The sequence below is a fragment of the Crocodylus siamensis genome, chromosome 11 (genome assembly GCF_052110815.1).
Source record: "Crocodylus siamensis isolate JL-2025a chromosome 11, ASM5211081v1, whole genome shotgun sequence".
In the NCBI taxonomy this organism is placed as follows: Eukaryota; Metazoa; Chordata; order Crocodylia; family Crocodylidae; genus Crocodylus; species Crocodylus siamensis.
In genome coordinates this window covers 4,759,362-4,783,522 of record NC_143405.1, presented here as the reverse complement: position 1 = coordinate 4,783,522, position 24,161 = coordinate 4,759,362, and the positions used below count along the sequence as shown (strand labels likewise).

The 24,161-nt window shown below is 53.7% G+C and overlaps 1 protein-coding gene across 1 annotated transcript in view; it reads left to right on the top strand.

Moving 5' to 3' along the window:
* The first annotated feature begins 9,150 nt into the window (after positions 1-9,150).
* Positions 9,151-24,161, top strand: part of NOTCH1 (notch receptor 1) — a 63,892-nt gene continuing 48,881 nt past the window's right edge. The window contains exons 1-2 of the mRNA XM_090021306.1: positions 9,151-9,305; positions 12,836-12,917. Coding sequence (XP_089877432.1) covers positions 9,236-9,305; positions 12,836-12,917 — 152 coding nt within the window. The 5' untranslated portion in view covers positions 9,151-9,235. The remainder of the gene's footprint in view (positions 9,306-12,835; positions 12,918-24,161) is intronic.

Genomic DNA, 24,161 nt, shown 5'->3' with positions numbered 1-24,161 from the left:
TTTGCCAACTGCAGCCCGGTCGACCCCACACCGCAGTTTACAGTGAATACTGTTGCTCCACCAAAACCTCTGAGCTGTGCAGCCAGACTCTGGGCTATGGAGCCTCTCCCAGGCCTCACGGCAGGCTCCAAAATCACACCCCAGGTGCTGGAGGTCCCGTGACCCAAGTCACCAAAGAGAGATGGGTGCACTCAGGCACCTGCTGGCAGAGAGGGGACAGGGCTGGGCTCCCGTGATCTAGGGGGGACTTTGTTCTGCAGCCCCTAGACACAGACGGAGATCTCTCCAGCTCCCAAACAAGATCAGCCCAGTTTGGAAAATGCACCAAAGCCTCGACCTGTACTCAGCAATCACGGGAGACTGACTTCGCTGCCCTCGCTGTCTACACAGGCCACCCAGACAACAATTTCTTCATGCTCCCAAGGAGGAAACACAGAGGTGTCCTCATTCCCGCTGATGGCATGAAATGAGAAGATGGGTGAGAACAGTAGTCATCAGAGAGGAAAGTTTCACCCCTTCCCCTCGCTGGCAGGAGGAAGGTACAGGAGGCAGGACTCCTGGGTTTCACTTTCCGTGCTGAAATTCCCTTGGTAACCTCTCTTTCCCACAGGTTTCTGTGAAATGGGTTTAAGAGCACTGCCTTTCCTTCCAGGAGGGGGTGGGTGTTGAGCAATGACACTCAAAAAAAACCTCCAGACAAGAAAGAGAAAGAAAATGAAGCTGCAATTCCTTGCAGCTAAGAAGCTGAAACCACCCATAAAAGTGTCTCTAGCCTTGCAGCTTGTGCTTAAGGGCCCTGGGAGACAAAGCCCATTCCCAGCCTGTCTCCCGGTTTGTCTTGTCTGCCTAATCTTTTGCTCTAAACCCAAGCTTTGATCTTCCCTTCTGGGGGAGGTCCTGTATGTTTTATGCTGTCCTGACCAAACAGCATGGCAATATCCTTAACAGAGACCAGAGCGCATGTAATAAAGGGCAGTCCAGCATATGGGCTTATTAGTAGACGTGATCTTATACCTTTCAGCCTCTCCTAGCTGGGCCGTGCTGAAAGGAAACAGCATCTTTCAGCCGATTTCTCATGGTTCTCGGCTTCATCTGTTTGACTTTGATTCCGCAGTTAAGCTAATTTGATAATGTGGTCTGCCTGGGAAGGAAGGGAGTAGAAGAAATTGCCTATTATCCTTGGCTCCGCTCCAGGCAGTGTTTTTGCTAGCAGGCATGGAGGTCAGAAATGGGTGGGAAGCTTTCTCCGACAGCAAGTCCTTTCACATGCTGGATTCGCAGGGAGCCGCTCATCCTCATGAAACGCTTGGCGCTGGGGCCGGCAGGAGCTCCAGGGGCTTTGAAATGGGGCGGGAGCCTTTTCCTGCGAGCGGCTCCTGTTTCAGGCGGCCTGGTGTGAAAACCGTCACCTGCATCCGCTTCTTCACCTGGGGGCACAAAGCTGGGAGTTCCCAAGGGAGAGTCCAGGGCTTTGGGCCAGAAGAAGCCTCTTGGAGTGGCTGGTTTTCGCCACGTCCTCCCACCCCACTCAGGAGCTCCAGGACACCCACGCGTCGCCCCTGCAAGTTTTCTAGGGAGCGACCCGCTATCCGCAGTGACCCCGGTGACTCGGGGTCTTCCGCCTCTGCCCTGCACGCCCCTCTGGCATCTTCCTCGGGTTGCTCTGCGGCGTGTCTGGAAGGACGTGCCCCGGTGTGAATCGAGCCTTTCCCACGAGGCTGCCCCGCGCAACGCGTGGATCCCAGGAACCGCGCAGTGCCCTCAGCAGGGGCTCTGGGAAGGATGGAGCGTGGTCAGGAGGCAACTGGATGCCTCTAGCCACAGTCGCACATGGGAAACGCATCAACTCATGCAAGGCAGGCCCTGTACCATTTGGCTCCTCTTTGGGATCTCAGAGGCTGGCGAAGACGGGAGCCAGACCCTGCCCTTCTTGCTGTTGACAGGATTTTTACTACTGACTTTGCTGGGAGCAGACAGGGACCCTTATGGACCAAATGTGCCCCGTCACACCGTGCAGAAGAAGCTCGGGACTTTCCACAAACAACGTCGAAAAGGGCCAAGGAATTTTCTTTCCAGTTTTTTTTTAAACCAAGGCTTCAAACAAGGCTTTCCTGCAACGATTTGGGCTGTTTCTTTCCATGTTCCACTAGGAAACCATCATCAGTTTGGGTTTTTTTATTTTATCAAGAAAATGGAAGCATTTCACACGACCTGCAAGGTTTGGTGTGAAAAGGGGCCCGTTTCATTGAAAACAAAATGTATTTCCCGAGGAAATTTCAACCAGCTTTAGTGCTATGTAGAAACTCTCAAGTCTCCAGCACCCATTGCTCTTAAAACCAAGGTGGCACCCAGGGCAGTGGCTCTGTCACGGCTTTGGTTTGCGGCTGGGCAAACACATAACCCCTCTTTATTGGTTTTTTCCCCTCTCTAAAGTGGTAACCATCAGTCTCCATCAGCTGCTTCTCTGACTTCTGTGGCCTTCCAGTACCGCCGATAACATGCAAAACCAAACCTCTTCCAGAGTCAGTGTATGAGCCAGAACGTGAACATCTGAATGTCTAGGAAAACCCTTCCCTTGAGAAATAAATACCCAGCCAGTGACAGCAAACATCCATGTTAGAGGACCTATTTCCTGCTTGTTAATACAGCCCTGAGAAGGGAGGTCAGCAAGTTGCAGTCACCTAGCACATCTGAAGGAGGCATTAGCCATGATCACGGCAGCCGAACTCCGAAGTATTCATCATGTCTTGACAATCCAGAAACGTGGAGTATACGATTCATGCCCAGGCATGTCCAGCCTGGAAATTTGGAAATGCAGGTTTTTCACTGCTGCCAGCCATGATTTTCAATGATGTGTATTTTGACATGTAAATGCGAGGCGAGGGCCCAATCTGCCTTTCTCACATGGGCAAAGAGTCCGGTGTACCCCTGCGACAGCAGATTCGATCTCATGGAGTAGAATGGGATTAGGAAGGGAAAGGGAAATGCAAACACCAGGGTCAGCAAGTGTTCATGGCTTGCCTGCATTTGGTGGACAGGTCAGCCTGGCTTGGTCCAGGGGGCTGGGCCACCTCCTGCCCTCTGCTCCTATGCATGCACGGATGGGGTCTCCAAGCCAGGTGAGAATCCCTCTGCTCAGCTCCCCCCAGACTTGTGGATCATTACCCTGAGCTTGAAGCATGATCGCCACCAGCGGTGCAGCCAAGGGAGTCGCTGGGGTCAGATCGCACTGGCCAGGAAGCTCTTGAGAGGATGCAGCGGTGGGAGCAGCAGCAGGTGCATGCAGCGAGCAGCTGTGGGAAAGTGGAGGCAGGGCCCTGACAGCAGGGCAGGGGAAGTGTTGTGCTGGAGCAGACCCAGGGCCCGGCTTGCCTGGGGTCTGTCAGAGGAAAGCAGGGAGGAAAGCAGAACAGCTCGTGCCAGATTTGCGTTCTTCACGTGATGGGGTGTCCCCCCCTGCCCTGCGGGCACGGTGCCTCAGCCCCGCGTGGAAGCAGCACGGCGGCTCCAGATCCACAGAGTCCTGCACAGGCCCAGGCAGCACGCGCCTTCCCCGGGGCCGTGCGGCAAGCCCGTGGCAGAGCCAGGAAGAGACCCTCGCTCTGCAGACTGATGACTTACCCACCAGCCCACGTTACATTCACTGACTCCACCGAGCTCTCCGGGGGCTGAAACGTGAAGCCAGTGACTACAAAACCCAGTTCCAAATTTAATTTGCAAGATCAAACCTCCTGCTCGGAGTTTGTAGATGTCTGCGTGTGTTTTCGGGGGTGTAGTTAGAAAAGCAGCCGATGCTGCAGCCACCAAACAAACGCCTGGCTTGGAAGCCGTCTTGCCGCGTGTTTGACATTAGCAGAGGACTAAACATCATTTGTCATCTCTGCCTCTGTTTACCCAACAGGGAATGTCTCATTTGTTTCATTGATGTCAATAAGAGCTGCTGAGTAGAGCAAAGAGGACTGCCCTCCCCTCCTCCTGATGACTTCTGGAGATTTGATTTTAACTGTAACACATATTTTATGACTCAGAACTGCTTTGGGCCAGGGAGATCCCCCCGGGGATCTGCACTCAATGCACAAGCACCGCAGTGAAGTCCTACCCCACCCACGCCACCCTGAGTGCCTCTCCAGCCCCTGTCCCTAATGCATTAGGAAAAAGTTATTATTGCACCCATTTTACATACAGAAAAAGAGCACCCAGGAGCAACCCCGCCATAACAAGCCTGCATGGGCAGTGCAGCGAGGGCAAGGCCCTTTCCACACCCACACCTGCCTGGCTGTTGGGACAGAGGGGAGGTGATTGCACTCTGCACCCTACGGTACAGCCTGTACTCGGAGGTTTGCAGCCCTGGGCAGTTCTGGCTGTAAATCAGAGCACTGCTGGGGACTCGTGAGGGAACACGGTCTTTCTACACACCGCAGCCCCACCCCAGGATGGGCTGCATCGAGGCCACGGGATAGACCTAAGAATGAAAAAATAATGGTTGCACACTTCCCCATCCCTTTGAACCTTGTCCCTTTCTGCAGGAGGAGGAAGAAAATTAGGGGCATCACGAGTTCTCAGAAAGTCAGCCCGTTAGCCATGGCTTAGCCTTGGGTACAGGACCTGCCTCCAAAGCGCTCACCAGGACTAAGGAAACTATTATCAAGCAGCATGCATGTGCAATGGCTTTTTAAGACACGCTGCAAAAAAAAAAGGAAGGAGTGTGAATCGTACTGTTCACAAGATTCACCATTCACATTCCTCCAGTCAGCACTGGGAAAAACAAAAAAACCCAGAAATGGGACTTAAACTATTGCAAGTCCAGCCACATGTCTCCCTTACCCTTGGGAATCGCAGTACACTCCCATTATGGGGCAGCTTTGGCTCAGATCGTTTCACGTCGGCAGCTTCTCTATAAGTGGCCGCGGTATTTTTATCAGCTCAGACTTTCCGGGATGACCTACTCACTTCAATTCTTGCTTAACAACTTAAATTGCTTTTATATATGTGAGTGTGTGCATGTGTCATCAGAGCGATAGCTGCAGGTCAGCGGTGCTTGTGGTTTGCAAAAAAGAGTGGGCAGAGGACTGCAGGACTAAGCACGACTGGGAGAGAGCAAGTAAAACCCAGTTTGACGTCTGCCTTTTCATTCCTCCTTTTTTTTTTGACCTGTGTATATATAAGAGCAAAATATGGATTGGGATGATAAAGAGATGGAAGTGACATGAAGAAACAGACATGCCCGTTGCTCATGCGGTTGGTAGCTCTGCTGGTTGTATTTAACAGGCATTTGCCATAAAAAAGCCTGTTTTTATTTAAATAGCCTGAGGCAGATTTCTCACTAAACCAACTTTCCCACGCCAGCCCAGTGCTCTAACTCTGGTTTTGGCAAATTTTTTCCTGAGCTGTCAAGGCAAAATATATATAAGAAGGCTGGTCTCACTTAGGTTTTTTTTTTTTTCCAGCCCCTTGAGACATGAAAATAATTTACAGATGTGCACTACCTGTTTATATTTGTATTAAGTTTTGCTTAGTGCACATCATTTTCCTAGCTTGCAGTAACAAAAAAAAAAAAAAAATTCCCAGGGTTTCACTCATTTAATTTTAACTTATTAAAATGTTTAAAGGTATTATGTGGGGTTCTCCTTCCTTCGGAAAGAAAACTACTTGTATGGACACTTGCCAGTGTTTCTATTAAAGCAGTTTTACAAGCGTCACGTTAAAGTGTACCTAAACTCCCGTTCCTTTAGCCCGAGAGACCATTCCAAATAAACACTTTCTTTGGAGCTTTCTTATATTCACCCACAACTTTTTCAATTTATTGCAAAAGTATTTTCATATAGTGCGCGTGTTTGTTAAAACAACATCGGTGTCGGTCGCAGCCCTCAGGAGAAGTGGCTGAGTAAATGAAAGGTTGCTCTGTACCGAAAAGCTGTGCTGGGGAGATGTGCCTGGCAGTCAAGGTCTCCATCGGATTAAAACGACACTTAGACAGCGGACGAGGAAGGTTAGTTCTCATTGTAACAACTGGTGGGGTTGCTGCCGGCACCCCATGGGACCCACTGGGTCCAATTCTGTTCCCTACCGAGCCCGTTCCAGTGGGAACAGGATCAGGCCCCCGGTGTTTGATGCTGCCCCCGAAGCTGCATTTAGCATCTGCCCGCAGTCGGAAAGCTCTCTGCCACGGCTGGGAACCTGGGCGGAAATATTCCCGGATCTGTTTCCTACTCAGACACTACGTGGTCTTTTACCTGGCCAAGCCCGTCTCTCGCAGGGGCTTCCACAAGGTCAGGGGACGGGGACTATGGAGGTCCCTCTGTTGTCACCACCTTTGTCTTTCATAGAAAAAGGGAGGCCGTGGCCCAATTCGCATCGACCCTGACCCCCTGGGACCCCCTGCGGCAGCTTGTACCTAGACTGGCCTGTCTCTTAACCTCACCCACCCTTGCACTGGCATCAGGGTGCCCCCTTCTTCGGGGGATCCTCGACTGCAAAATACACCCAGCACCAGTGGGTGCTGGCAACTTAACCAGGGGGATTATGGCCCTAAAAGAAATCCAGGGGCATTGCCGGGGGAGAGGGACGGCCTGTTTCAGCTGAGGACCTTGGTGCTCTTCACAAACGTGTGTTCTGCCTGTCGCAGATGGAGATGATGAGCACGAGGGAGCGGCCAGGAGGAATTAAAAATAAAGCCAGGGCCCTTGAGGTTTCTGAAGTAGTCCCATAACATCCTATGTAGTCTCTCATGACAGGTTTCTGGAAGAAATAACCCAAGCAGGCACAGAGCTAAGCTGAACGCGCAGTACTTTCTCTGCTCAGGGAACAAGCCCGGGCAAAGATAACGTAGGTATTTCTAAGCAGGTAGGGCAGAGATGGTCCCTGCTAACTGACAAAAAGAAAAGGAAAAAAACAAAACCAAGGAGATGGGGAAAACAGGCTGAAATGCCATCTCCCCGAGGGCTCCAGATGTGCCAGGGCAAAACAGCACGCTTCAGCCCTCAAAGCCAATTCAGACCTGATTTATAGTCCCGTGAAGCGAGAGCACTATGGAGCATCGCAGCCTGTGGGCTGCAAACCTGCGCAAGCTGCAGCCCAGGTCTGGGGATGCCAACCAGGAGACGATCAAGGGAGATCCCTACTGTATTTGTATTGAGCAAACGCAGTAAGTGCCAAGGTGCAGGGGTGTGCAGAGCACGTGAGCAGCCCCAGGCCTGTGACCTTCCTCACTCTGATACCTACTGCGGTGACCGGAGCAAACCAGAGCGTACGGCGTGGGGGACAGCGGGGCTTTCGGACACCCGAGCGACCGCAGAAAAGAGCTGCGGTAACAATCCCGCCTGCCCACGGCCGCGACTCTGGGCTGCTTCGCTGGGTTAGCACCCTCCGCTCTCCATCCCCGTGAAAGAGCCAAACGTTGCTACAGCTTGCGTGCTTAAATCTAAGCCAAATCCAGGCTGGTACCAAGGCCTGCTCCTGGGCACATCTGTGCGGACATCCATGAGTTTGGACTCGGGGACGTCTGTGAGTTTTGGATTGGTGTCCTTTGAATCTCATCCTTGCGCTGCTTTGCAAAAGGGGGCTCCTTGCTTATCTGAGCTGCACTTTTTAGGGTAGAAGCAGAGGCTATTTTTGTTTTCAAAAGTGGGGGGCCTAAAGTTATGCATCTAGGCTTGAATTTTGAACTCGAGTCCCCATTCCAGAGGCCACCCAGATCCCTGAGAAAAGCCCAGCCCGAAATCCATGTTTGAGCCCCCGAGTAAGAGGCGGGTTTCCAGGCAAAGCCCCAGGACAAAAGAGGCAAGAGGAACAAAGGACAAGCACAACAGAAAAACAATGCTGTGGGGTTTGTTCCTTTGATCTCCTCCAGCACAGTCTGCTCCTCGGTTTGTTTAATTGCTTCACACGTGCTCTGGAAATCATTTACAACAGGAAAGAGTGGGATGGCACCCGCTCCCAGGTAGGAACGGGGTGCGTGCCAGGGGCCTGAACGGAGAGGTGCGCTTGAGAGGAGAGACACGCCGGGGTGTCACATCGCTGTCGTGATGGGGGGCTCCTCCCTTCTTTCTTCCTCTGACCAAACAGCTCAGCTGGCCTGCCTCCCTCGTCCTGGCGGCGTTACCAGGAAGGAAAACCTGGGGGGAAAAAACACCGAGTTGGCAACCCGGGAGGAATAAAATAGCTACAGCTGTTTGCCGTACAGCTCCGCTTTCCTACGACAGCCTAAACCTGCCGCGAGACACATTAGCACAGGCCCCGCGGTGGGTCTCGCACCCGGCCGTCCAGAGCCGCCAGCAAACCAAAGCAGCGAGCCCAGGGAAGGCAGGAAGCCCCCGACTTTATTCTTGACTTTGCCCCCGATCTGCTGGGAGGATCACCCGAGTCCTGGTCTACGCGCAGCTTTTTCTGAACCTTGCCCGAATTTGCACTCGCGAACATAGCTCTTGGTGGTGGATAATTAGAGAGCGCGAATGTAGACACGGCGCCAGCATGTTGTCACCGCTGCGCCCCCTGCTCCGCGGCGCCCGGGGCGGAAGGCGCGGTGGCATCCCGGCGGGGGGCTGGGTAGGGCCGACCTCCCCCGCGGGCTGCCACGGGCGTGCTGCACACCTGCCTGGTCCCCACTGCCACAAGCGCCTCAACAGGGGGCCTGGCTCCCCTTGGGGGTCGCTGCGCAGGCCCGAGCGGCTCTGCAGGGCGGGCCGCGGGCCCTGGCACATGGTGTTATTGTGGCCGCCCAGCCTTGGAGCCGGCGGGCCTTCAGGACCCGCTCCCAGCCGGCCCCGCAGACCCCCCCCCGACCTGCCCCGGGCTCATGCATTCCCTCGCAGCTGCCCGGCGCTGCTGCCTGCGAGGCAGGGGGTCACGCACCCTGGGGCCCACCTAGGCTGCTTCGGTAGGGCACAGCGGGGGGGTGCTAGGCCGCAGGCTGGCGCGTGAGCCCCGCACGGCGCGGGCGCGGGCACCGGCACCTGCCGCCCCGCGAAGAGGCGCCCAGGGCGGCGCCGTGCCTCGCTGCCCGCCCGAACCGCCCTCCGCCGCAAGCTGCGCGGGCGCGGGCGCGGGCGGGCCCGCAGGTGCGCGCTGCGGCCCTGCCCGGGGGCGACCCGCCGGGGCGGGACGGGGCGGGGCGGGGCGGGGCCGGGGGCGGAGCCTCCTCCCGCGGCCCCGGCCGAGCAGTGGCGACGGGGCGGCGGCGCAGGGCAGCGGCTCCGGCTCCGGCTCCGGCTCCATGCGGCTCTGAGCGCCCGGCGGGATGCGGCGGCGCGCGCTGCCCGGACTGCTGCTCCCGCTGCTGCTCTGCCTGCTGCCCGCGCCCGCGCCAGGTGAGCCGCGGGGCGGGAGTCCCACGCGTGCTGTGTAGTCCCGGGGCGGGGGGGGGGTGTGTGTCCACGGGTGTAGTCAGGGAGGGTTGTGTAGTTTGTACACTTGCTGCCGGGCGTGCGTCCCACGCGTGTTGTGTAGTCCCGGGGTGTGTGTGTCCATGAGTGTAGTCAGGGAGGGTTGTGTAGTTTGTACACTTGCTGCCGGGCGTGTGTCCCACGCGTGTTGTGTAGTCCCGGGGTGTGTGTGTGTGTGTGTGTGTGTGTCCATGAGTGTAGTCAGGGAGGGTTGTGTAGTTTGTACACTTGCTGCCGGGCGTGCGTCCCACGCGTGTTGTGTAGTCCCGGGGTGTGTGTGTCCATGAGTGTAGTCAGGGAGGGTTGTGTAGTTTGTACACTTGCTGCCGGGCGTGTGTCCCACGCGTGTTGTGTAGTCCCGGGGTGTGTGTGTGTGTGTGTGTGTGTGTCCATGAGTGTAGTCAGGGAGGGTTGTGTAGTTTGTACACTTGCTGCCGGGCGTGAGTCCCACGCGTGTTGTGTAGTCCCGGGGTGTGTGTGTGTGTCCATGAGTGTAGTCAGGGAGGGTTGTGTAGTTTGTACACTTGCTGCCGGGCGTGTGTCCCACGCGTGTTGTGTAGTCCCGGGGTGTGTGTGTGTGTGTGTGTCCATGTCCATGAGTGTAGTCAGGGAGGGTTGTGTAGTTTGTACACTTGCTGCCGGGCTTGTGTCCCACGCGTGTTGTGTAGTCCCGGGGTGTGTGTGTGTGTGTGTGTGTGTGTGTCCATGGGTGTAGTCAGGGAGGGTTGTGTAGTTTGTACACCTGCTGCCGGGCGTGCGTCCCACGCGTGTTGTGTAGTCCCAGGGCGTTGTGTGTGTGTGTGTGTGTCCATGAGTGTAGTCAGGGAGGGTTGTGTAGTTTGTACACCTGCTGCCGGGCGTGCGTCCCACGCGTGTTGTGTAGTCCCAGGGGCTTGTGTGTGTGTCTGTGTCTATGGGTGTAGTCAGGGAGGGTTGTGTAGTTTGTACGTGTGCTGCCGGGCGTGTGTCCCACGCGTGCTGTGTAGTCCCGGGGGGTTGTGTGTGTGTGCGCGCGCATGGGTGTAGTCAGGGAGGGTTGTGTAGTTCGTACGCTTGCTGCTGTGGGCATCTCCCGTGCATGTTGTGTAGCCCCGGGGTGGTTGTGTGTGCGCACGTCCCATGCATGTTGTGTTGTCCAGGGGGTTGTTTGTGTGAGTGTGCTGCCTTGTGTGTGTCCTGTGCATGTATCTGGGGGGAGGTGAGGAAGGTGAGATGTGTGTGTGTCCGGTGCATGTTGTGTATATGTGTGCATCCGTTCGGTGCATGCAGGCAGAGGGAGTTGGTGCGTGTTGTGAGCTGCGTTGTGTGTGTCCTGCGCATGTAGTTGGGGTGTGCTGTTCCGTGTGTATCTTGTGTGTGTAAGTGGGGGGTGGCGGGTGTCCTGTGCATGTAGTTGGGGGGGCAGCGTGCGTGTGTGTACTGCTGCTGTGCGTGTCCCGTGCGTGTAGTCAAGGGGAGGATGTGTGTCCAGAGAATGCAGGCGGGGGGCGGTGTGTGTGTGTGTGTGTGCGCGCGTGCCCAGTGCAGGCAGGGGGAGTGTGTGTGTGTGTGTGTGTGTGTGTGTGTGTCTGGTGCATGCAGGCAGGAGCGTGTGTGTGTGTGTGTGCATGTGACTGTGCCAGCGCACAGGGCAGACACAGGTCTTTGGGTAGATGTGATAGTTTATTAGACCAACTAAGTAGCTGGAAAATTCTTTGTAAGAGACCTTTCGTGTGTGATTGTGTGTCCAGAGCATGCAGGCGGGGTGGGGGGAGAGTGTGTGTGTGCGCGCGCGTGCCAGCCTGCCCTGGGGTTTCCCCGGGGCCCGTGCAGGGCCGGCTCGCGCCCAGCCGGGGTGCAGCGCGGGGGGACAAGCTTTGGTGCCCCCGCCCCGGTGGGGCCGGCCGGAGCCGGGGCGCAGCCCACCCGCTGCCCCGGCCCCTGCGCCCCGCCGCGCTGCACGCGGGTCCTTAGTCATCGCCGGAGCGCGGCAGCCTTCCGGGAAGGAGCCGGGCCCTGTCTGGTTTCGCTGCGCTTTGCATAGCTGAGCGAGACAGGCCGCTGTGCCGGCAAGCCCCAGGGGAGCGGGTGCTGTCTGGGTCCGCCCGCTCTTCCAAGCGGCAGGTATTGAGTAGCGAGCGAGAGACCCCGCCGGAGTCCTGCCCTCCGCTCGCTGCCGCAGCGAGCGGTGTCTCGAAGGCCTGACAATGGCCAGCTCTGATTTCCCCCTTTGTCCCGGGCTCTGCTCCGCAGCTGTTGCTTTTTCCCACGAGCCAGGAGGGGAGTGTGCGCCTGGTGCTTGACAACTCTCCATTCCCCCCCTGCAGCACAGCCAGACGCTCCGCCGGCGTTTCGGGGGCGTTTTCCTGTAGGCAGGACAGTAGCGGCATGCGGGAGTCTGGCAGGGAGGGGGCGCGGGGCAGACAATCCCAGGAGATGGCTGGGAAGCCGGCGCCCAGCCTGCCCTGTACGCCGAAAAGAAAGTTGGCAGATAAAGTTGGCCGGGAGAGCAGCCCGCGATGCTCTTTGCCCTGCGGCTTTCCTTTAAAGCTGCCTCGCAGCCCCTTCTCCGGCCGCCCTGCAGCAGAGCCCTGGGGGTGAATCTGCGAAGGAAACACCCTGGCCTGGAGACGCCGCGTGAGCAGCCCTGGTACCTCCCGCCCCCGCTCTCGCTGGTGCTCCGGACCCTCCAGCGGTTGCTGCTCTTGGTTTAACCACCCCCACCCTCTCCCTGCGCATTTTTGCTCTTTATAATTTCAATGGGTTTTACATGAGTTGTTGACTGTACATCCAGAGCCGTTATCGTCAGCATGGCAGTGAGCTTGTTTCCAGAGAGAGTTGAAAGCAGACATTTGGCTCTCAGGGCCATGTTAGCAGCCTGTTCAGGTCTAGTGAGCAGACTTCAATGGACTACGCAAGTGAGCAATGATTTTTGGTTGGGTCCCTTGCTTAGGTTTGCAGAACCGTCCTTGTCGCCCAGACTTTCCGGCCCCGACCCCTGTTCCCTGACCCAGGCAGGTTTTCCATGGCTGCTTCTCCGAGAGCTTTCCTGGGTGGAGAGCATAGCATCTAATTCCTAGTCCATCAAGTGTTGCAAAAAACCTCTGTCTCAGGCCAGCTTTTCCCTGAGCGGAGACGAGACTGGGCCCTGTGAAAGCACGCTGTGCCTAGAAACTGGTCGCAGCACGATCAGCCGTGCATTTTTGTGTGGTTCATCATTTGATGGCATCTTCTCCCGAGAGCCCCTCGCTCCCAGGAGTTTGGCAAAGCTGCGGGCTCTCTGCGGACCTGCTGTCGTAGGCTGCTCACACGGGGGCTTGTCTCTGCTCAGCCCTGCTCCGAGCGAAGTCCTAGACGCGGCAGGTCCCATGTGTTGACTCCACCGCCTTGATCGGTGGAAGGCGTGAAGCCTTGATGTCCCTTCTTTAGGTTCAGAGGCACGTGGCTCCTGGCTAACTCTCACCTTCTCTTCGCAGGTTTGCAATGTACACAGCCTGCCGAATCCTGCTTGAATGGGGGAAAGTGCGAAGCTTACCTCAATGGGACAGGGCAGTGCCTGTAAGTATGAAAGAGAATTCGGCCACTGAGTTTCCTTAATCTGGACACACACGCTTGACTCTTGCTTTGGCAGCCTGGATTTCCTAGGATGAAATGCATGCTCTGTACTAGAGGCACATGCCATTTGCAGGCCCCTGGCACCCAGTTGGGGTGCCCAGTTTGACCTTGGCATCGAATCCTGCTGGTTGTATTCATGTGACTCGCCCTGTTGCAGCGAATAGAGCCAGGTGGGCCCAAAGGTTTGGTGTTGTTCAGACCAGGAGGGAGAATCATGACGGTCTTATTCAGGTTTTATTTATTATTTACTTGAACCTGAGGCCAGACTTGGTGACGAGGGACTGTCAGCAGGCGCTTAGCCCTTCGCCTCCGTGGGGCTGACATTGGAGTCCTAGTATCAGGGGCTGTGGCTTCACTCATGTCGGTGGAGCTTACAATCTGTATCTAGGGCTCGGGCCCCTGGTATCCAGCAGGTCCCTGGTTAATGGGAATGCATGGCTTACTCAGTAAGAGGGGCCGTAAGAGGCTCTGCTCCGCAAGGTGTTTTTCTGGGAGAGTTCTGCTCAGTCCGGTCGTGGAAAAACCCCTGGGTGAAATGTCCGGACTCCCTGAAGGAGTAACCGACCCACCGCAGTGATGGCTCATTCACTCCCGGCTCCCAGAGAACAATAACCAAGCAGAAATGAATAAGGCTCCAGCCCTTTTTGTGAAACTAATACATAAAAGAAATCTGAATGGCCGAGACTCCGTGTCCCAGCCCGACGCCCCCTCCGCCTGCTTAGCATGCACAAGTTTGGGGCTGGCCCAGAAGACGCTCCTGCCCTGCCCCAGATTTCCAATTAAGAAGCAGTGGGACCTGAAGGCATTTCCATCCCAACTGTTGAATGGCCGCGAGCACGGGGAGGGGAGGGGGGATTGCATCTGCGCAGTGATTGCGTTTCTACTGTTCTACCCGGTTTGGCATCTCCTGCCCCCTTCTCCCCCCGCGCCCATCCAAACCCCCAGCCCCTTGGAAAAGAAATCAGCAAATTAATCAGGCACATGAGCAATTTAATGGACAAAGGCTGGGTCCCTTTGTGAGCCACTAATGAATGCACGCCACTTTTTTTTTTTTCCCCCTGCGCAGAAGCCCTTACCAACGCTTGACGCTCTAAATCTTGTTTTCTTTCATTCAAAGAGCGACAGCTGGGATTCGGTCGAAATTCGGCAGCTATTGTGAGGGGAGGCAGATTAATGCTGTGTGACTAATCATGTATGGCTTCCCAGAATGCATAACTCCCTGCGTCTCCCCCCACCCCAACACCCCTCCCCGTCCTTGTGGTCATTTTCCCCCCCCCCCCCCCAAAAAAAAACTCCCCAACTCTCTGCAATCCTGATTTACACTGCTTGTGCAGATGGTGCTGGAATCTAATTAGTTTGGATGTGTGTAAGCTTGATAAAAATGAGGAAAAACCTCAAAAATAGCCTCTCTTTTTTTATGGGGAGAGAGCGAGAGGGGAAAAAAAGTTTGGTAACTTTCAGGAATCTTTTTGCTGGCACCTGGGAATAACCAGTACCTTCCTGACTCGCTTGCATCTCTGAGCTCATTTACAACAGCTTGCATATGTGAGTGAGCCATTCTTCCAGAGAACCAAGGTTTGCAATTGTCCTTATTTGAAATACCATCAGTTTTTGTTGAACGCCCATCTCATGGCAGGCAGGTATTACAGCGACTGAAACCACTAGGCAAGATGCAGCTTTCCAGCTATCTGATAGCAGTGAGCAAAACTGTATTTTTCAGCACTCTCTAAGTATCCCTTTACCAGGAGTTTTGCTTCCAAGCTTCTTAAACAAAGCAACGCTCAGAGTGCAGATAGCAGAAGCGAAAAAGTTGGCACCTTCCATTGGCGCCTGGCTGAAATGCACCATTTTGGCTAGTGGCCACATCTCCTTTTGGCCTGGCACTTAACAAACTTTGGCCATAAAGCCTCATTGTCCTTTCCCCCACAAATCCAATTAAAAAGTGGAGTGAAATAAATAGCGTACGAAGCAGAAGCTACTCCAGTGGACAAGTATCTCTGCACTTGTTGCTGTTGTTACTTGTTAGGAGAGAGCTAGTTGAGTTACTTGAAGGCAGTGCTGATAACTCTGAAACCAAGTTTATCAGCCTTGGTGTTGAAAGGAAATCGCCAGGATAAACCAATGAGCTTTCACTCGCTTTTATTATTTTACAGCTACAGTTCGTAAAATTCATGGTCTCTTATCTTCTTTGTCCCTTTGCCAGTCAATCCAGGGCCCACAGAGCATTAAATGAATGAGGAGGATCAGGTATTTGATCTGTTTGAGGTCTTGAAACAGAAGCGGCCTAATTAAACCATCTGTAGCGTCCCTGCCATCTCTGCAGGAATGACATGATCTTGCAGAGCTCTGAAAGGAGGAGGAGGATGGTGACATGTCACACAAAGGGATCTCCCAAGCAATTTACCTTAAGATGAAAGCAGTCAGTGCAAATGTTTGCACTGGATTGGTAACCTTTCAAAGCCTGGTTTACGAGTGCCGTGGACCAGCAGACGGGGATGCTGCCCACTGACTGCAGCAGCGTTTACAAGTGTGGTTTGTGGTGCGTGCTAACTATGGTGTTATGGAATAGGCTCTCCTCTGACTAAGCCATTTTCCCAGATCAGATGAAAAGGTTTTGCAGGAGAGCGCTCTGACTCGCAGTGCTGGGTTCTAATTAAACATGGGTATAGTTATATTTTGGAGTGGCACCATTGCAAATGAATAGGGCTGTTTTGAAATTGTGGTGCCACGTGACTTTTATTCCCAGGAACTCCCCTCTTCCACTAGTTAAAAGCAGATGGCATGGAAAGAGGCTGCATTTCCAGCTCCGTTTCGTTAGTGCTTCACCATTAAGGCCAGTGGAGCTTTGCCAGTGGAATCAAAATCTTGCCCAGTATAGCAAGGGGAAGGGTGAATTTAAGAAGAAACAGGTTCAATCTAGTAAGAAAAGTGGGGCGGGGGGAAAGTTGGCCAAAGTGCTTCCTTTGCTTATGGATCTATGCAGGCTCCAGGTTTGAGCTGGGGAGGACTGAGCCTGATCGAAAAGCCCATTGAAGTCAAAGAAAGACATTTCAGTGGACTTTGGATCAGACCCGCCAGAGAAGGAAAATGCGCGTTTAATCAGGGAGTGCCTAACGCAGAGATGGTGGTATTAGACTGACGTCATCTTACAAGGAAGAGAGCGCAACCTTCTTAATTTTGCAACTCTTTGTGGCCACCGGGTTATTCAACTGCTCAGTCATTGTTATCTTGTTGCAAAAGACGGAAGTTTCCTTCTGGTTTGATTTTTCTCATGTGTCTTACCCCAACGTTATTTCCATGCAATAACAACAAAGAGAAAATTTAGTCTCCACGCTGGAGAGGAAGAGGGTGGAGTGCTAAACAATTGCCAGAGGAAGCTTTTAAAGGCATAGTCTAGTGGTGATTCAGCCATGTTGAGAGCCATTAATGGCTATTTCAAGTCTGAGCTCATGTTCTCGGAAAGAACAAGGTGGAAATGGATGAGAGGGGATGTTAAAAATACCAACGCTTTACCATCACCTGCTATGGGTTTCACTAGAAACATAGTCCAGGTCCTCTGCTAATGAGGTCAGTGGGGCTGCAGCCATATTTGCAATCTGGGGATCTGACCTTTTGTCTTCTTTATGCTACCTTAGAGGTATATATTCTTCTTTATGCTACCTTAGAGGTATATATTCATAGACTTTTCCCTTCAACTTATAGTGGCCCCAGTTTATAGCTCAAAGGGTCTGGTGGTACTTCTAGTGTCTTGGCTTGCAATCAGTTAATTAATTGTACCTTGCTAATCAGTTATGCCTCTTCCTGTAATTTCTGGAGTACCATAACGGGAGCGACTCTTTCTGATGCTTCTTGCAGAATTTGTTCAACAAGTTTCAGATGAGGTTGCAATAGTAACTTTGCTTTACCCGAGGGAGTAGGTCCCATCGGGCTCACTGGAAGCATCTTTGGGTGGAAAATTAGCAGGAACTCGCCACCAGGAAGGCAAGGGTTGATGTAAGGTCAGATGGTGGCGTTTGGTCATTCTCCAGAAGGCCGTGTCCTGCTGGGGCGTGGGACTTCATCACGCTTGCTTTACTCCTGGCCGTACTATTCCTACGGAAGTCAGTGGGGCTGCTCGAGGGTGTCCGGTTTCATTAGCCTTTCCTGGAAGGCAGCTTATGAGGTCACCTTCTAGGCCTCTCCCTAAAGGAACAGGCTTGGCTGCTCTGGAAGTAATGCCCAAATCCCATGGACCATGGTAGGAACAGGCTTGAGCGCCTCGTTCTTCTGAGTCCTGCCTAGTAACCTGAGCACGAGTGTTATCCAAAATCCCAGGGGCCAGGCACCCTGCTGCCTTGTGCAGCTGTATCCAAGCAGGCATGAACCTTAGTGTCTGGATCAAAAAGCATCTGGCACCGCCACCGCGGGCCTGAAAGCTTTCCCAGAAGATGGTCTTCAGCTCGTGTCTGGGACTCTACATCGTGTGACAAAAAGCGCATGGAGGTCCGCGCTGTGAAATCATTCCCTGCCACTCCAGCTGAGTCAGACCCTGGTCCACAAAAGCACCTTGAGCGACTCCATTCCTGCTTCTCTGCCCTGGAGCAGCGTGAGTGGAGTTGTTGTCTTTTCCTTGCGTTGCACCTGAGACTTGGAGCCAGTCTTAACACGGTTACAAGGTAAAGACTCGGAGCCAGGGCGGGCGTCCGCGTTCGATGCTGCGGACTCGTCACAGCTGCTCTGTTCGCTGCCCTTTCCAGTCTTATCTCCCAGAGTTCATTTTGCTTATCCCTTGAGTCTGCCCTGCCTTTGAGCCATCTGTCCTCAAAGGGAGAGATGCTCTGGTGGTAGAGTTCAGCCGAACACGACTCACTTTAACGGACCTGCGTGGAAACGCACTCACTGAGGTTCACAAAAGCCCACAATCCGGCCTGGTTCTGGCATGGCACCTCCCCTGGCTTATTGTGCATTGCCTTCAGGACACACAGGTGCACATACATATGCACATGCTTGTAAGCCATTTAGAAACAAACCTCTCTGACAATCCAAGGGCTGGATAACATAATGGGCAAAGCAATTAGCAAGTTTTAAACGGGCATTGTTTGTAAATTAACTTGCTTTTTCCAATCCTGGAGGTGCCTTGAGCCCAATTTTATTCATGTTCATAGAAGTCCTGACTGGTAACTTTGTATGTACGTGAGTGGAATGTGAAATTTATAGAGCATAAAAGTATTTAAGCAGGTAGTGGCCTCGGGGCACAGTTACCCTGCGCGGCGAACGTCTGGTCAGGACGGAGCATTTCCATAGCTGAGCAACGTCTGGGGCAGGTACCGGGATTTGGAGAGGTGTATGTCAGGGCTGGAGAGCGGATGAGCCTGCATTTACTTAGAGGGCCCTGGTTCTTCCCGGAGAAGAGCAGGCCTCTGTGAAGGGTTAGAAATGAGAGAGGAAAGGCGACGAGCGGGTAAGATGGACGTTGGCAGGTGTGGCACCGAAAGAGCCCGCTGACCTCAGGGGCGAAGGCTGAACCTCTGGCGTCGAGTGGTGAGCACCTTGTTCCCAACAGTGGCGAGTGAGGTCCAGAGCAGCGCTTTGTTCTTGCTGGCGCGCTCAGCGCCCCCCGGATCTGTTCGCCAGGGCTCCCGGGAGCAGGCGTTCAAAGCACAGGTGCCCAAATCCTCCATTTACTTCTCGCTCTCTTGCCAAGTGCAAACGCAAGGCAGTTTTCTTTCTTGGGAAGTGTATGTTTTCCGCCTCCCCTGTGCAATTTACTGGGCCGCAGCTGCCTCCCGAATAACGATTGACTTGGGTCCTGCTGACTTCCCCGGCCCCTTTTGGAGGTGGGGAGAGTTCGGAGGTGAGCAGGTGCACTCCGCTGAGGCTGAATGCAGGAAGTCGGTGGCCTGGCACTTGTGAAGGGCAATGGGCTGTTCAGCAGGGCTCTGCTCCCAAGCCACAGGTTTCATCCAGTGGTGCCTTTTCAGAGGAACCAGGGCAAAAAAAAGAAGACCCAAGGAAGCTGAACACCTCCTTTGAATGCAATGCTTGGGATGCAGGGGACTGGAGCGTGACCACGGAGTGTGCCAGCAGAAGGGCCTGGTCTGGCTCTTAGTCCCATAAGGATTGCTTGCTTGAATAAGGGCTACGTGTTAAATGCTGAAGGCTACAATCTGCCCTTGTCAACCGGGACTAACTCCACTAAACCCAGAGCAGGCCCATTGGAGCTTCTGGTCTCGAAGTCAAGTTTGCCTTGATCTATGTCCCACAAAACAAATGGGCTCTTCTTCTGATATAAAAGCAGGGAGGTTTTGGATGGATATTATCAGTACTGCTGACAGAACTGCTTTGCCTGATGGCATCTGATGAGTTATTTTGTCACCCTTGACCATGATGCCAACCCTGTGTACCCCTTGTATTTGGCCTTGACTCTGCAGAACGCCCAGAGGCTCAGGAAAGGGCAGGTTGAGCCCCTTGCTGTCATTTATTATGCACATTGTGATAGCACTTAGTAGCCCCAGGCACAGACCAGGACCCACTTGCTAGATGCTGTGTAGACACAGAACGCAGAGACGGTCCCTTTCCGAGCAACCAGCCACAGGGACAGCAGTGCTGTGGTTCCAGTGTGATGTTTGTTGGTTAAGCTTTGCATTTCTTTTAACCCATCAGATTTTTTGCACGTGCCGGTAGATCATTAGCACATGCATTTACTCGTAATTCCAGTGATTAGAGCTTTGTTCGGTGCATAGCATCAAAGATATCCCCTAGGAAAGCCGGCTTAATGTGAGACAATTCTCTGCCATGTAGGAGCCAGATCAGCTTCCCAGGGAAGCCTTGCATTGCAAAGGACTCTGCTCCCCTGTTATCACACACGGGGAGGCCTCTTTCGGGTATCAGCAGCTTTGGGCATCAGGGGCTGAACTCTGTGTGCCACCATCTCCGTTTGGCAATGCTGAGTTTACACCTGGCAGTCTGGCCCAGAGCAGGGAAGATAATGCAGAAAATAAAGGCTTCCTCCAATGCCCAGGGAAGGCCAACAAGTGTCTGACTGTTGACTCGAAAGGACTTTGAATCATCCTGAGAGTTTTGTGCTTCCTGTGTAGGTAGACAGCAGAGTGAAGAGTCTGGAGCTTGCTCATTTATAGTGTGCTGATTCAGTTTGGGGCAAATCTTGCTTATCTAGCCTGGTTTCCCTCTTTTTAGAGGCATCCAGTTTTAAAGGCAAGGGAAATCCTGAGCAGATATCCCCCCTGCTCACTGAGAAGAGATGCTACGTGTTCGCAAAGGCCTTCTTCCTCACTCCTCTCAGCCAAAGCATGATGTATACAGAATAGGGGCTTGGAAGGTTTTTTTCCCCTGAGTTTGTGACATTAATTGGAGAACTCCCTGTAGCCTGGTATGATGTGAGTGTGGGATCTGTGCCTCCTCTGTTGACCATCACCAGCTCCAAAAAGCCAAAGTTGGCTTAAAATGCTTGCTCACTTGGTTTGCTCTTCACTTCTAGGCTTCAAAGATTTGGAAGTAAAGTGCTGGTTAGTGCTATTCCCAACCGACTCTCTGGATTAGGTATGAGGGACACGAGTGTCACTAGTGGGGTAGCTGAAGTAGTATGTGTGGACACAGTTTTACCTGCATAAAGGTGTCTGTGCCAGTGGGAAAGGGAATAAGCTGGGCTGGTAAAGACACGCTGAGACTAGTATAGCTGTGTCCATACTAGGAATGGTGCTGGTATAACTCTTGATCGCTCCTCAGCGGGCATCACTGCAGAGGCGCATGAACTGGGAGCACAGGAAGCCAAAGGAAATGGGGAGGAAGCTGATACTTCCATGTGTCACTGGGACACGTAACCCGGTTGGACCTTGCTTACTGACGCCCCAGGACACGCACGAGATCTGGAGAAGTACTGGCCGGAGCCAGCAATAGAAGTGCTGTCCTGCAGGCTGCAAATATGTGCACCAGTGAGCTGCCCTGGGTTTGCATCTGCAGAGCCTTAGTGGTGCCAGACGGCAGCAGCCTGGCTTGCAGTGCAGGGGGTGGGCTGCTGGACCCATCCCCTACCGTGGGATGCTTGCTTTTGGCAGAACCAGGCTTTAAGTCTGCCCTGCTTGGAGTAGCTATGTCACGGTGGCACTCGCAGAAACTTGACTGTCTTTTGTGGGGTATGTGCATAGATGCCCATGAGCAGGATGCCAAAGGCATGTGATGGCAGGCAGATTGCACCCGTGCTGGGATGGGAGCTGCCAGGCCAGCTCTCGGACCTGCTCCCTGCAATGGCAGCAGTGGCTTTGCCAACTCCACCTTCTCGCCTGGCCTCTGTCGCCTGCAGTCAGTCCACTCCTTAGCTAGTACCCATCTGGACTAGGAGGCAGAGTGCCTGAGTGGGTAGGAAGCCAGAGCTCCTACTTCCCTTGGGCATTTCCCTTCCCTGCTTCACTGAGGCATGAGTCACGAGGGTGCACCCCTGGCCAAAGCACGGGACACCCTACGAGTCTTGTACTTAGCCTCCCAGCGTCCAGCCTCCAGTGGGAGGATCTCGGCTACGCACCGACTTTATGAAAATGGGGGACTTCTCCCTAGCTTGCTTCTGTGGCTGTTGGCCAAGGGCGAGCGAGACTTGGGGATGTCCAAACCCCAAGCTGTCCAGTCTTGGTCTTGCACGTAGGATATCTGCCAATGGATTTGGAAGTATCTGAAGCCCCAGGGGTGCAGGATACTTGCTGGTTGTAGCACCAGATACGGTGTTTGAATGACTTAGTTTTGCTTAATCGAGAGGATTCAGAGCTGATTTGATTGGGAATATGAAACATTTCCCCCCTAAAATAACAAGTGTCACGACGCATTATGTTCATCACAGCCCTGCGTAAGCCTGGAGGTGCTCCCTGAGGCCAAAGGCAGAGACTCGCTGCAGTACAACTAGCTTCTAGTGCCAGAACCAGGACCTGCTGCCTGTTCCCGCTGCGTTTATGGCTGGCATCTCCCTGGCGTGAGCTCAGGGTGATGAAGGAGCAGTGCTTGGGATCCGTCTGTCGTAGCAGAGATGCTGCAACATGGCGCAACTTCAAATACCGGTTTTTCTTCCTGTCCCAAGTCACTACCGTTCTGCTCTCCCATGGCCCAGTGGCATTAGATTGTTTCCAGGCCAGCACTGCTATTATGCCGGTTGTTTTGGCTTTGGTTTTAATGAGAACCAAAAGTAACCAGAGCCTCCTTCAGCTCCGTATGACTAATCACGGGCCCAGTTCAGCAAGGAAGATGAGCACCCGCCTCGCTTTTTGAAGTTGCTGGGATGGTTCCTGCTCCTCTGTTTGGGCACAAGACCAGGTCCCTTGTTGAGTTATCAGAAGGAGGTGCTCTTTAGGTGTTAAGCCTAATGAGAGACGAGTACTGCCAGCTGCGGCCTTTCTTCCCCACATGAGAGCTAACACCTTGTTTTAGGCGTTATCCCTGATGTGAAGCCTGTCCGGCTGCCTGGAGTGAATGCTGAGAGAGCCAGTTAAACAGTTAATGTTTAGGCATTCGTTGAAAGCCCTCGCAAATTTCCAGCAAAGAGGGGACTTGAATTTTAATGGAAAACTTTCACGCTTAGTCAAGTTGCAAATATTTATTTGCACATAAATCAATTCCTCTTTAACAAGTTTTCCTCCTAATTCCCTTCCTAAAACCTCTGGGATGTTTAGCAATGTTTGCATGTGAAGTGGGTTCGTAAGGTTTAATGATGCCATAACCGTACCCTTATTTAAAAAAAAGCGTGGCATGTTACAGGTAAACAGGAGCCTGACTCCAGGCGGGGGGGGTCACGGCGCTGGAGAGAAGTGCCGTGATTTATGGTGCCACACTGCCAGGCTGGAGTGGAGGAGAGACTCGGGGAGGAAAGCAGCTGGCAAGGCTTCAGGGGTTCCTGGTGAGGATGTGTTATACCCGTCTGCCCCTTAGGACCCGATCCAAAGTCACTAACGTTTAAGTTGGTAGAAAAGCTCGTTTTGAAATCCTCTGGCCATGCTGTCTCTTCAAGCTCAGAAGCTTTGCTGGGCCATAGGGACCTCAAAGCTGGGTAGACAGGGACGTTTTCCTCCAATGCTGGACTGAAAATTGTTTTATAAAGCCACCCTGGTGCAGAGCAGCATCGTTACAGCTTGCTGTTTTGTGAACGGAGGTGTGGGTCTGAGAGCTGCAGGCAGGTGGCACAGATGCCACCAGCCCCTATTCAAGTGAGAAGCCGGTTTCATTTGCATGGGGTCATTGCCAGCCTTAAATCCACAGCATGAGCGAGGCTTGCAATGCTGAGCCTCCTTCTGTGCCGTCTTTCTTGCTAGCTTTATCCCCCCCAACTCTCTCTTAGAGGTACCGGAGGGTGGATCCTTCTTTCTCTGACCCCACACTTATGGCTTCTGAATTGCCGGTGTGGTCTTCCTCACTACATCTCCATCCTACAAGCACCAGAATCGTTGGCTTAGTGCTTTTGACTGCGTTTCTGGGGCATGCTGTGACCCTAAGAGCGAAAGGCCACAGCATCACCCATCAAGTCCCTCGCAGGCTGCAATACGGCACTCCTTGTGTCCACCCAAGACGGTCCCCAGGACAGGTTACAAAAGGAGCCTTCGGCATTTGCGCCGTTCGCTTTGTCAGAGTCCCGTGAGTTTCCCGCCGTGACCGCCGGAGCGAAAGGGGTCGTGCTGGTCGTGTCTCTCTTAATGTCTCCAACACCTTGCAGGGCCACGAGGCGGGTTCCTTTACGGCTGCATCTAGTGCTTGCTGCACAGAGCCGCTGGGCTGGGAGCGTGGACGATGACCGGCTGCCCAAACCTGGCCTCTGCGTGGTTGCGGGTGGGTGTGTTGCACGCCAAGTAGTAGACAGGTCCGTTTTCCACGGCAGATGAATCTGACCCTCCCAACCGAGAAGCTCAGAAACCAGTTTAATAGCTTCGCCAGCTGTGCCAGAAAGATCTCGTCCTGCCCCGAAGAGCTGCTCGGCCCCGCTGCCCAGGCCTAAACTCTTCTGTCCTCTCGCAGCCTGAACCCTTGGGGGAGAAACCTGTTAGTTTGGTTGGGTGGAGAGGAAAGGACCGTGACAGTTGCTGGATGGGGTGGGTGACCCTGCGCAGGAATGACGCTGGAGGAAAGAGAAGAGGGAGCAGGGCGAGAAAACCCTCTCTCCGGCCCCTGGCTGCTATTAAAATGTTAGACACAGGCCTCCGAGTCAAAAGGCAGGGCGAC